Below are 14,275 nucleotides of genomic sequence, written 5' to 3'. Positions count from 1 at the left end.
CAAAAGGCACCTCTTCAGCTCCCGATTAATAAATGTACCAAGTTTGGATAAAAAAAATGTTGAAAAGGTTTTTTTTTAATTTCTGCTCCGGAAACGACACCTACCTCCGTTTCATCTTAGTCGAACGTGTTTCCATGGAAACAGGGAAAATTACAATTTCGAAATATTCTTCAATAGAAAAAGGCACCACTTCAGGTCGCGGTTTATACATGTATCAAATTTGGATGAAAATTCTTCCACGGTTTTCAAGTTATTCTCTGAAACGAAATACAGACAGACAGACAGAATATAGACTATAACCTCCCGCATTAAATACCGATGGGATAAAAAATGAATTATGTTTTAAATACATTTCTAGGATACCTATACAAATATTCTACGTCTGAATGGTTAATCTAAAAAATATTATAATTATTTTTTAAACCTTTTCCAGGATACCTATACAGGTATTCTATTTCTGAATATAATAATGGGGTCAAGCTCACCTTTTAAATGTTTTCTTGCATCTGGAGCACAGAAATGTTTTGACATCCTTATTGTGCGATTTGATGTGGTATCTGAGCCCCGGGGCACTGGTGAACGTCTTTTTGCATCCCGGTTCGGTACAGTATCGCACCTTGTGACTCCCCCCGTCACCCTGCCGCTGGGTTGTGAGGAACTCTTGCATCCGATGCGTCTTCACGTGGGGGCGTTTCCCCAACTCCACCCCTCCATCCTGATAAAGACAAGATGTGAAAAAAATGATTTACAAAAAGGAAAAAAAAGATAAAAAAATGTCTCTTTGTTAGTGGATGTACGGGTACAAAGAAACGGTTATAACAAGTCTATATAAACAATTTCAACTAATCCCACAAAGAGTATTAATTTCAGTAGCCAGGACAGTGTGACCTGTATAGACGGTTATTTTGTTCTCTGCACTGTTACATCACAAACTGCACGTGGCTGTGTAAGTATTAGAGCGGCGAGCCTGTTCCAATCTGTAACGCTGACCATTTGCTTTTTGCTTATGTTTAGGTAGACATTTCGAAATATTTATTTGTTTAAATTCTTGATTAAATTTAATTTCTAAAAGTGAGCCTCTCATACCGACCTGAACCAAAAATATCCAAATAACACTAGCAAGTCTATAATAGTTTGGCAAGTCCAGATTTCTTCAGTTTCAGTTGTGAAAATATAGTGGATCCATGTTCTCCTTTCTATCATATATATAAATACATTAAACAAAACGTAAAATTATTTATTTCAGATGTGTACGTCATTTATATTCGTAAAGGCACTACAGCCTTGTGGATCGGTGGCCTGTTGTTGATAACATTGCATGTCTGTCTGTCTATCTGTAGTGGGATTCATAACAACTGCATGCCGCATATACAAGTATAGTAGACAACAATTAAATAATTTATGCGCTGGTTAATCGAAAAAATGTCCTCGTCAGAGAATATTCAAAGTCGTGTGATCAATGCAAACCCCATCGTATCGTATTGCCAGTGGCACTACACGTGATTATGAAACCGGTTTGTGGAAATAACAGTGTTGCTGCACGGACCTGTATGGAAAGATGTTATCAGATTTATTGTTTCCTTGAGCAATTCATTATTCCTATTTTGTTTAATTTAGCCATCCTTATATATATATATATATATATATATATATATATACATGTATGTTCATTTGTGCATGCACTCACCTGCCCTGCCATTCCACATTTGAATAGACCTCTAATGTATAACCCGTGGCAACATTTGGTAATAAAGTGTGATTTCAAAACGAACAGGTCACCGGATAACACAAATTTGCATTTTACACATTTTAAAATATTCAAAACTGAAAGCATTTGGAATTTGAAACAATATTATATGACCGGAAACCGTTAAAAATCAGTCCCTTTAAAAAAATGTGCATAAATAGAAACAGAAAACAAACAAATTAAAAAATATTTAAAATAACTGAACACACATGTTATGCACAAAAGCAGGGGATTAATACGTCTCTTAAACTACGTGGATTTGATTAAAATAAACACAACCCTTTGAAAGTAACTACTGTGACCGTCTAATCATATTTTTCTTAAATTTCTGAATCCTTCGCTAAATAATTAAGTCACAAATAAATAGTTATAAATATTTAGAAAATTAACTTGAAAATCCCTCTTACAAAGGGTTACTGTGTAGTTCTGTTATATATTCATGGAAATCGTGTAAGCATATTTGATAAAGGTAGATATTGCATTCATCTGTTATTGATTATACGCTACAATTAGCACGAAATAGAGATGTAAATTATATACAGTGAACTACACTTGACAAACCTACATTATCAAGCAGAACTAAACAGCTCTTCAAGTAACACGAGCAATGTGCGTGAATCATATCAAGTAAACATGGTTAGTTCGAAATGTGACAATTAATCAAATATGGTATCATTTCAAAATTGAAATTATGAGAAACGAATAGTTAGCTGTTAGCAGATTAACATTTTTTGAGAATTTATCCACAGAGGTGCACACATCTCTGTACCTGGAGAAACATTATTTGCATAATTAATTCCTAGTTTACAGGAAATTTGCATAATTAATTCCTAGTTTACAGGATATTTGCATAATTAAATCCTAGTAAACAGGAAAAAAATTCCATACTGTACTGGTACCATCACAACTATAAATAGTCATCACATTTCGACCGCTAGACGACAAAATATAATCAATCGAACCAGCACTGAATATATATTCAGTGTGTGAGTTAACTTATGAACTTTAATTTAATCTAATTAACATAAAACATATATTATTATCGAATTTTCCCAATTTTAGCGGGGTAAAGTGTAAGCCGTGTATATTTGTCCCTTCTCCGTGTACACCATGCTATAAGATGACAGTTGTCTTTTCCAGTCAAATGTTATGCTAATCTCTTTGAGTGACCGGGACAAAGCTGAGATATATTTTCGTGAGTGGCGCTGCTCTGAGTGAAATGTCAACTTTGTGAGGTCACGGGGTGAGATAAACATTGCACATGTCAAGAAAAGACAACTGTTCTGACAACCTGTATTTTCTTGTTCATTATCTTACTCCAAAATATTCTGTCGCAGACTGAAAGTGCTTCGAGAATAGTGTAATCTCATTCGAGTATGTATCGTAATACATAATACACGTATATAGAGATTTTACATAGAGAACTCGAAACCAAGGATGAGAAGCGTGTATGTCTTACATCAACACAAAGGCAGAGATATACATGTGCCTTCAAGATGGGAGAGATTTGTTTTATGAACTTTCGCCCAAGATAATATTCTAGTCAGAAAAGTTAACCATATATAAATAACTGAAGAAAACAGTGAGGAATATTGAAAATTCTGAGGGATATTTTAGTAGTAGACGACTGAGCACACAATTTCATAAATATCCCCCCAAATATTCATGACCCCTAGCATTTTCTGTTCAGTATATATACATGATAGGACATGCATTGTCATTTTAAATTAAAGTTTGAAGGCAACATTTGTCAAAATGAATAAGTGACTATATTACGAACTTGAAAACTATGAACAGTAAATTTAATCTCCAATCTTTGGTCAAGAGGCCTATATTTATTGACCGTTTTTAAGTACAATCGTTACGTTTAAGTATGAATATATTGTTGTTAGGTCGAAGAGTACTGACTTAATATTCAATATCAGTTGCTGTGGTGATATGTTAACCGAAACGGTTAAACTTAAATCTGATACGGGTGCATATACCAAATATATTGGCAATCTAGAATACTGGAATCTATTCAATATATCACACTCAATTTAAAACAATGTAAAAGTATTTGAGAGTGACGACATACACTGATAGACCAAAATTGTAGGATTGAGCAGAAATGAACAATATCAACAGAAAATAACACTGTTATCACGATATGCACCCTACTTTGTACCAAAGGTTATTAACATTGTTACATGATAAAATATCCAGGGCGTGGGTGTCGGATAACACACTGACGCTATAACAATATTGCTCACATCACACAATGGCTAGATGAATCGTTATCCGTGGTTAAATGACACAGATAAAATGATTCAGTGTTAATCATAATGTACATACATGTATATCAATCAAGTTATCAACAAGCTCGAAAAGTTTATCACAATGGAAAATAATAATAATTTATTTAATTTCCATTCATTAGTCATTATCGGAGTGTTGATGCAAATTGGCATATTTCGTGTTCGCCAGGTTAAATATATATGGGTATGATGAAACACCGTTTGGTCAAACTTTGTAACTTTTTCAGATGACTCATTCGTTGTATGTATGCCCAGGATTGTATATACCACGTGATAAACATGTACTAAGTGCGGACTGAACGGCGAAATACATATTATTACAACTCGATATCTGCGTTGCATAACTACCCAAAACCACGGTTTCGCTCATATGTTAAACTTTATTTATAGACTGACCAGCTGATCGCTCAACTAAATCTAGGAGGGGGAAACGTGCGTTATGTCTCGGCGGTAACTCCAAACTATAACCAACATCACGAGTATATGGTGTAAGTATACTTGGTATATCCCATAACCTACGCTTATTGTTTGAGCGCGAAGAGTAGCGTCTAACCATATATTCAAACTCGGCTAGTCCGTCGCACTGAGATGCACTGACCCAAAGCCTAGCCGGTCAAATATAACCTAAGTGAGACAGGCGTTTAAATCAAGCTTGCGCGCTTTAAATCAGGTCAAAATAACCGTGGATCAACTATAATCACCGTTATGCAGCTAACAGGACTTGAAAACGGTCAGTTGTTATGTGTCGGTGAGCTAAATCGACCACAGCTATGTAGAAGTTGGGACAGGTGAGCCGACACGCTTTGTAGTAAAAAGTTTGAAAAGCGTAGTAAAACTAATCGGGTCGTTTGGCGAACAGCCAGACTTTCAAAAAGTGACAGTTGCAATGAGCATAAATGAACTAGCGTATACAGCCACGGTCTCACTTCCAATTCAGTAAATCTCAAGTACTTTTAATGGCTACATAACAATCAGTCAGAGTTGAAACCGTTATAGTAAATTTGTAATGAGACTACTCACGCTTTCTGACGCCATTTTATCTGCGCTGGTGGCTGACGACAACATTTCGCTGATTGGCTGCGAATTATCGTGAGGTTTTCTTGCGATTTTTTCATTGGTCATCGATTTATGAATATTAATAAGGTGGTTTTCGCGCCCATCCTGAATTCGTACCGGCTGACATGCGTTTGTTTTGGTCTTCAGATGTAAACACTCCTTCAAAACACTAAATCTGTCACTCTGTTTTCAAACACGTGCTTTGATAGTCGGATAACCTCAAACAGTTCGGCACAGGGAGTGTAAATCTATGTCATTGAAGGTAACAGATGGCTGTAAATATTCGGTTTTAAAGACACTAATTTCAAGGGTAATCAAATAAAATTTGGATTGGAACACAAACCTCTCTTCACCTCTTTCGCAGTTGTTTGATAGGCTTACATATGTCGAGTTCTCGAACAAATAAAATTAAGTCAGATTTAAAAAAAAAATATGTTGATGATTATTTAAAAAAACAAGTTATAGTCACCGATTGAATAATACATTTAATAAATAAGCAATTATTTTTTAAGATAAAATTCATGTCTGATGCTAGAATGAGTGAGTGAGTTGTATCGCGGCAGCCCGCATGTGAATCAAGCATCTCCCAGGTACACCAGTGTAATATAAAGAGATCATTACGTGTGTTTTATTTGTTTGTTGTTTTATAACGCCCCAGTCAGCAATGTTCCACCTATGTGACGGAGACAAGTAAATAATACAATATAGGCCTGACGAGAGTGAATAATGTTTCATAATATCACTGTATTACACACTGTAATGTGATATATTCATTGTCCATGCATAATAATTAATGTAGTGATTCATTGAGTGAATAGATGATTGCTGTTTTACGCTACAGTCTGGGACAGACAAACCAGTGGTCGAAGCCATGATCAACTATTGGGGGCACGATGATACACAATCAGCCAACTCACCAAACCTAACCACCCGATCCCCATGTGTATCTGCTATAGTGTAGACCCGTGAAGATCCGGGGTTAGAATAGGTCTTCAGCAACCCATGCTTGTCGTAAGAGGCGACTAACGGGATCGGGTGGTCAGACTCGCTGACTTGGTTGAAGCATGTCATCGTATCCCAATTGCGTGGATCGATGCTCATAATATCAATCACTGGATTGTCTGGTCCATACTCAATTATTTACAGACCGCCGTCATATAGCTGGAATTTTGCTGATTGTGGCGTTAAACAACCAACCAACCAACCAATCCTGCCTGGCGCTTGGCATAAAGGGATGAAACAAGAGGCCATCTCGGAGTCAGTACACTGTGTCTGAGTGGGGTATTCATGTTTGTGGGCTGACACTATAGTACCGGCCTAAATCTGGATGAGTACAGGCAGCCACACGAACACGTGCATGCACGTCGGTATATGAGTGCAATAATCTTTAACAGGACATTAACCTTTAATCCCATTTCACCTCACATCACCTCACTTGAATTAAATAAATTTGGATAATAATTTGACTTTGGACGTTTTCGAGCCTTTCGTAATTATTATTGACTTTACAAAGAATCCTTTAACGGCACCGACTTAAAAAACGACACACACACACACACACACACCCACACACACCCACAAACACACAAACACACACACACTTAATGTATGTTCATGTCTCATAAAAAAATCTGGATCAGGGATATTTATCTCACTGTTTTAATGTACATGTTTTTTTTTAATGTACTATTTGTTCTCGTAAATGAAATAATATCGATGCAACGTGGAATATTTCTTCACCTATTTCCGGGAGAACAAGATTGGATCTCGCCGAATATCCAATGGGGTGGTCCTAGGGTTGGTCGAATGCTCGCCAGACTTCAATCCATAATATATGTATGGAGATGTATGGTGTTGAATGGAGCTCACCTGGATGTACTGTCTTTGTTGTTAGACATGCCATAATCTAGGAGTATTAAAAAAGCAAACTTGAGAATAATTTCAATTTTTTGCAAAAAAAAATTAATTATTTGTCATCCGGAATCACCTCTTCGTTTATTTATTTTTTACAAATACATTGTTGTAGTAATGTTCTGTAAATAACTGTCTTCATAGTTGTGTTACACATTCCCTGGATCCAGCTAAACCCATCTGCTGTCTGATCTGAAAAGTCCGTCTGTTTATGTCATATCTATACTACAGTAAGCTTCGGTTATAACGAACTAAAAGGGACCACTAAGTTTAGTTCGTTAATTATAACCGTAGTTCGTTATAGGCACATATACAGCCTATATTCAGCACATACACGGGGCCCAAAAACAGTTCGTAATATCCGTCAGTTCGGTATAAGCGTGTTCGTTATAAACGTAGTTTACAGTATTAAAAATATGTTAAGGGTCGTCCGTTTCTTTCTCATTACTACAGTTAACCTGTCATGGCATGACACATTTATTATACTAATTTAACGGATTGGGTGGTCCTTTACTTTGTTTTAGTAGTATAGATAATGTACACAGAAGAAATGTCTAAACTTTGAAATAATTTGTCAGTTAAAAAAAATAAATCTTTTTTCAAAATATTTGGGAAAAGATCTGAAGGACAAATAATCCTTTTGACTGCTGTTCCAAATGTTACCGGCAAGTTCACACACACCCATTGTTTTGACCCTTAAGAATTCCAGACTCGGTACATAAAATACATCAGGCGCTTGTCGACCAAAATTAGGAATCGTTCAGTTACAGTGTGTGAATGAGTGAGTTTTGGTTTTACACCGCTTTTAACAGTATTACAGTGATATCACTCGTGTCAGTTTAATGTGGGAGGAAAGACCGAAGTGATGCAGGTCTTAGACGTTTACCACTTTGGTGAAATCCACAAGCGCCGGTATGGTGCTTAGGGACCTAGAAACCTGTTCCATCAGTCAATGGTTTATCTGACCTAAGGACCGCCCTGGGATAGCTGTAAACATTAAGTTTAATGACCACAATATCGGAATATAATAATGACAATATATTAGTGCTCACCTATATCTAAAGTGAACTCGGGTGGGACAGTCAGGCTGTGGTTCGTGCCTTTATACAACTGGTTTAATATAGCTGGAACGTTATGTTTTTGGTTATGAAATGTGCAATATTCATATCAAAATATATATAATCAATAATTAACTCGAGCGATAAAATGCTTTCTACCGGAACTCCATGCTTTCAGTCTGCTTCAATAACACGACATTTTTCAGAGTAAAATTATGAAGATCAAGCCAGAAAATGCTTCACAAATATAATTCTAGTATATACATGTATATGTTTTAAGGAGGTGAATTGGGGCGGTCGGGAAGCCTAGTGGTTAAAGCGTTCGCTCGTCACGCCGAAAACCAGGGTTCGATTCCCGACATGGGTACAATGTGTGAAGCTCATTTCTGGTGTCCCCGGCCGTTATATTGCTGGAATATTGCCAAAACCGGCGTAAAACCATATTCACTCACTCACTAAGGAGGTGAATTAATAGATGTCAACTTCTTTATTGTGAGCAAAACAGCGTTTCGGAGTATATACTTACTCCTGTATCATTTCTAAATGCCGTTCAAAGACTTAACATACGTTTTTGCTGTTAAATAACGTTAGGTGAGACAGAAACACAAAAAGGTTGCTCTCATGAAAATAGCAACTTTGTTGGGTTCTTCGATGGGATAAACAACTTATTTGACTTGAAAAGACAGATAGCCTCCATATTGCACTAACTCTCATTCGTGTGTTCAAGCACGCATTACTCTGTGTATACAGTCACTAACGATGCAGGTGCGTGAAGCACGACTTGCACGAGCAAGGCACGGTCCCCACGTGCAGCTGAGACGTTTGTTTATCCAAGTCTAACGACTTCTTGTTAAGGTAACAGAATCATACACGTGGCTGTACAGTTGCAAGAAGAGCAAACAGAAATTCGTCTCAAGCATTCAACTGACATTGATATATATCAGATGTGGGATTAGAAGGCGACCCATTGACAATATGGATGCAGGACTAGAGGCAGAACTATGTATAGAAGCATTCACGGGACAATATGGATCCAGGACTAGAGACAGAACTATATATAGAAGCATTCGCGGGGCAATATGGATCCAGGACTAGAGACAGAACTATATATAGAAGCATTCACGGGACAATATGGATGCAGGACTAGAGACAGAACTATATATAGAAGCATTCACGGCCATATGCATCTCAAACGGAAGTCATCTGTTATTCCGTGATGGGACTGTTTACCAAGCAAGGTTCGTATGTTCATTACTGCCAAATGCAGTAGCTTCATTTTATATCTTCTGGAACTTTATGCATTTACGAAAATATTGCAGTGCTTAATGTGACTTTTCTCTCTCTCTCTCTCTCTCTCTCTCTCTCTCTCTCTCTCTCTCTCTCTCCAAAAATGAGGTAAATGTTCACTCGGTGTACATGTAATATATATACATGAAGGACTAACGTGGACTTTATTATTTTATTACGTTAGTCCATCATCTTCTTTATATCAGTTTCATACATAGTACTTTCGCTGTCTCATGACAGCTCTTCAGTGTCAAATATATATATAAAACTACAGTTAAACTGCAAACTGTCCAAAGATGAGCTGTATAATTTACTCAACCAGTTTTATTATGCCCAAAACAGGTATAGTCAATCATTAAGTAACGATAGTTACCCATCGCAAATAAGAAAGAGAGAAAGAGCTTGTCACAAAAATATACTTTGTTTGAATAATGACGGATGCATATGAAAAAATTCCCAGGAACCGTTTCTCAACTACTGAACTATAAAAGGTCATGGAATATATGTAATATAGAGGAGATAAGAATAAGGAGTGAGTGAGTTGGGTTCAACGCCGCTTGTAACAGTATTCCAGTTATATCACGGCGTGTCAGCTTAATGTGGGAGGAAGGCTCCAAGTGATGCAGGTCTCAGACGTTTACCACTTCGGTGAAATATGAATAAGGAAAGACACTGTAGATATATTATTGTTTACAGAAAAATGTATCAAACGGCAAATGCTTTTAACCTACATGTAATTCCCTACCACTGATATAGTACGCTGTACTCATTGTACATACCCAATGAATTATTGAAATGATCTACACTACCAGTTGTCAGACTTTCATTTCGTGAGGTCCTCAGTTGCTGAGTGGGTTAGATGGCTGACTTTGTGTGCTCTGACTTTGTGACGGGACTCAACCCCCCAAAAGTACTAGAATCTGTCCTACTGAAAAGGTGTTATCCCAAATATAACATTTGTTTAGATGAAATTGGTTAACCTCAGAGTGTCTGTGTGTTGTTGGACTTGGTCATACAACCCCTGGGAGATGTCTGTGAGACTGTGTCAGGTCATCTGATGTGAAGGGCACGGGTAGCCCAGTCGTCTAAGTCGCTGTGTAGAGTTGCGTCCCTTGGGCATGCCAGAATCCTATGACTTTGGGATCGAATCCCTGTTCGCCCCGATTATGTTTCTAGGTTTGACAGCACCATACCATGCTCCTGGGTTTCACCGAAGTGGTAAACGTCTGAGACCTGCATCACTTAGGGCTTTCCTCCCACATTAAGCTCACACGCTGTGATATAACTGGAATACTGTTAAAAGCGGGGTTAAACCCAACTCACTCACTCACTCATCTGATGCGAATCCTCTTCCTCCCTCATCACATGACATGTGTGCATCAAATGGTGTCAGGAGCCAGGCTATGATCCCAGAGAGGATTCAAGGAAGAATCAGTCTCAAATGTTGATTCCAGAATACAGAGTCAACAAGTATACAATGTTTGTCCTGAAAGTTGACCGAGGATTGGGTGGTCAGGTCTTTGATGGTTCCATTATTTACAGGCAGGAGTGATATAAGTGGAATATTGCTGCCTGGAGTTGCAGCTGAAGTGTACCGTGTACCTATTGTTGTCTTGGTAGAATGACTGACTGCAGCTTGTAAATAATTAAGTCCATGTCTGACAAACCCGTGATTGATATTTTGTGTTACATCCCACATCCTCAGGAACAAAGATCAACCATGCCTGACCATCCGATCCATGTTGCCTCCACAAGCAAAGGATGCTGGGGATCAGCTCTAACCCAGCATCCTCAAGAGGAACTTGGCTCCATCAGAGTCTGGTGGACATTATAAGCCCAGAGTCTACTTGCACAACGTGATCTTTGCAGTACGACGATCTTAGCGCTACGACGATCTTAAGTCTATGTAAGAGTATGGGAGTTACGATTGTTGTTGGGCTTTTGCTTTGTGGAAGTGGGCCCTGGTCTACAGACTAAATAGATCCTATTCCACAATTTCTTGTTGGTTGATTGCAGATGTGTTAATAGCTAGAGGTCAATTGTCATATAGAGCAAATCCTCATCAGGAACAACATTAAGACATTTCAAAGATTAAAAAGAATTTAATGTTGTATTCCATCAAACAAAAACATTTGCAATACACATCAACAAACAGATGTAAAATATGGTGACTGTATGAAAATTGTGAACATCTGCATTTTCCATGACCAGTTGCTTGTATGATATTCACTCTACACTTAAAAACAGAACACATCATGGAATGAACATGAACACATGAACACATCGATCCTGACTCCTTATACTCTCACAACCTTTCTACCACAAGAAAACAAGGTATTGCAAGCAACAACTGAAAATTAAAAAAAACAGATTCTAATGAACTAAATCATGCTGATGTGGTATATAGTGCAAGGGAAGAATTCTGGCAGTACGAACGTGACAAGACCAAATTTTGAATCTCTCTGTTTCAGTATTGGAATCATCCATATAAATACTCAATATGAATTGTTAAATTGTTAAACATATTTAGTCCATTTTAATCAATTTTCAACATTTTCTTGCCCACATCAATTATTACATTTCAAATAGATTTCTTTAAGACCTAGTTTTTGTGTAGGAACACAATATTCATAGCAATCATAACCATTTTTTACATCAATATCTTTATTTTTTCTTCAATACAACTGTTATGTATATATAACCATGTTCACCGTAATAAGTGCGCTTGGAGAAATTAGACAAATGGGGTCACGTATTGAAACCACACACAAGTCAAGTGAAGAAGCTTACTGGGGGTAGTTCAAATATCGATGAAACTACAACTGATTGTTGTTACATACCCCTCTTGCACTGCTGCTTCATGTAAAACACAAGTCAACATGGAGTGTTTTGTACATTTTGGTACCAGATAGAGGCGCTAAATAGATTTGGTCTAAAACTTGATCAGGGTCCCTTACTAGAGCAGGGCACTTAATATGGCAAATACGGTAAAGTCTTTACTTCCTGTCCAGTACTTACTATCAAGAGAAAGATTTCACAGTCCTATTCGTTATTAATTTCCATAATTAATACTACAATTGTGTTATTCTTATTGTATTATAGTCGACAATATCAATTATTATACTGCCTCAGTTTTCAAACCGATATAACGTTTTTGATGTAATAAGCGCCCAGGGCGCTCTCAAAATTAGAAATAGGGGGTTCTTATTAGAATATTAATTTGGAGAAAAAAAACAGAATTGAAAGATAAATTTCGTGGTTTATGCTGACAGACTGAAATGTTTAGGTACGACAGATATATTTTTCCAGAATTTGATTGCACATAATTAAGGGTGCATATAACACACGAGTGGGTATTATTCGCGAAAAAATAAGTCTTTTGTACATTGATCAATCGGAAGGGGTGCCAATTGGGATTGTTCAAAAGCCAATATATCAGCAAATATCTCCGTAGGCGCTTATTAGAGCGGGGGGCTTATTACGTCGAATACGGTAATAAGATTTAAATGAACACATCTACTCCATTTAATGTGAATATTAATTATTCTGACCGAGGTTCAGATTAAGATGGGACTTCAAGCATCAATATGTTCTCACAAAATATTCTTTCCTTCATTGCCATCTACAAGAAGTGAAAATATTAGTGTCTGTGCTTTCATCATATTAAAGCAAGCATAAGCACCCCTGGGAGATGTCTGTGAGACTGTGTCAGGTCATCTGATGTGAAGGGCACGGGTAGCCCAGTCGTCTAAGTCGCTGTGTAGAGTTGCGTCCCTTGGGCATGCCAGAATCCTATGACTTTGGGATCGAATCCCTGTTCGCCCCGATTATGTTTCTAGGTTTGACAGCACCATACCATGCTCCTGGGTTTCACCGAAGTGGTAAACGTCTGAGACCTGCATCACTTAGGGCTTTCCTCCCACATTAAGCTCACACGCTGTGATATAACTGGAATACTGTTAAAAGCGGGGTTAAACCCAACTCACTCACTCACTCATCTGATGCGAATCCTCTTCCTCCCTCATCACATGACATGTGTGCATCAAATGGTGTCAGGAGCCAGGCTATGATCCCAGAGAGGATTCAAGGAAGAATCAGTCTCAAATGTTGATTCCAGAATACAGAGTCAACAAGTATACAATGTTTGTCCTGAAAGTTGACCGAGGATTGGGTGGTCAGGTCTTTGATGGTTCCATTATTTACAGGCAGGAGTGATATAAGTGGAATATTGCTGCCTGGAGTTGCAGCTGAAGTGTACCGTGTACCTATTGTTGTCTTGGTAGAATGACTGACTGCAGCTTGTAAATAATTAAGTCCATGTCTGACAAACCCGTGATTGATATTTTGTGTTACATCCCACATCCTCAGGAACAAAGATCAACCATGCCTGACCATCCGATCCATGTTGCCTCCACAAGCAAAGGATGCTGGGGATCAGCTCTAACCCAGCATCCTCAAGAGGAACTTGGCTCCATCAGAGTCTGGTGGACATTATAAGCCCAGAGTCTACTTGCACAACGTGATCTTTGCAGTACGACGATCTTAGCGCTACGACGATCTTAAGTCTATGTAAGAGTATGGGAGTTACGATTGTTGTTGGGCTTTTGCTTTGTGGAAGTGGGCCCTGGTCTACAGACTAAATAGATCCTATTCCACAATTTCTTGTTGGTTGATTGCAGATGTGTTAATAGCTAGAGGTCAATTGTCATATAGAGCAAATCCTCATCAGGAACAACATTAAGACATTTCAAAGATTAAAAAGAATTTAATGTTGTATTCCATCAAACAAAAACATTTGCAATACACATCAACAAACAGATGTAAAATATGGTGACTGTATGAAAATTGTGAACATCTGCATTTTCCATGACCAGTTGCTTGTATGATATTCACTCTACACTTAAAAACAGAACACATCA

The 14,275-nt window shown here is 37.7% G+C and overlaps 1 protein-coding gene across 1 annotated transcript in view; it reads right to left on the bottom strand.

The window, feature by feature from the left end:
• Positions 1-5,091, bottom strand: part of LOC139444955 (HMG box-containing protein 1-like) — a 29,236-nt gene extending 24,145 nt beyond the window's left edge. Inside the window, exons 1-2 of the mRNA XM_071225983.1 lie at positions 5,065-5,091; positions 486-715 (exon numbers count right to left, since the gene is read on the bottom strand). Coding sequence (XP_071082084.1) covers positions 486-715; positions 5,065-5,079 — 245 coding nt within the window. The 5' untranslated portion in view covers positions 5,080-5,091. The remainder of the gene's footprint in view (positions 1-485; positions 716-5,064) is intronic.
• Between the last annotated feature and the right edge of the window lie 9,184 nt (positions 5,092-14,275).

Source organism: Haliotis cracherodii, unplaced genomic scaffold (genome assembly GCF_022045235.1).
Source record: "Haliotis cracherodii isolate W230 unplaced genomic scaffold, xgHalCrac1.p SCAF_6, whole genome shotgun sequence".
Taxonomy (NCBI): Eukaryota; Metazoa; Mollusca; class Gastropoda; order Lepetellida; family Haliotidae; genus Haliotis; species Haliotis cracherodii.
This window is presented reverse-complemented; position numbering and strand designations above follow the sequence as displayed.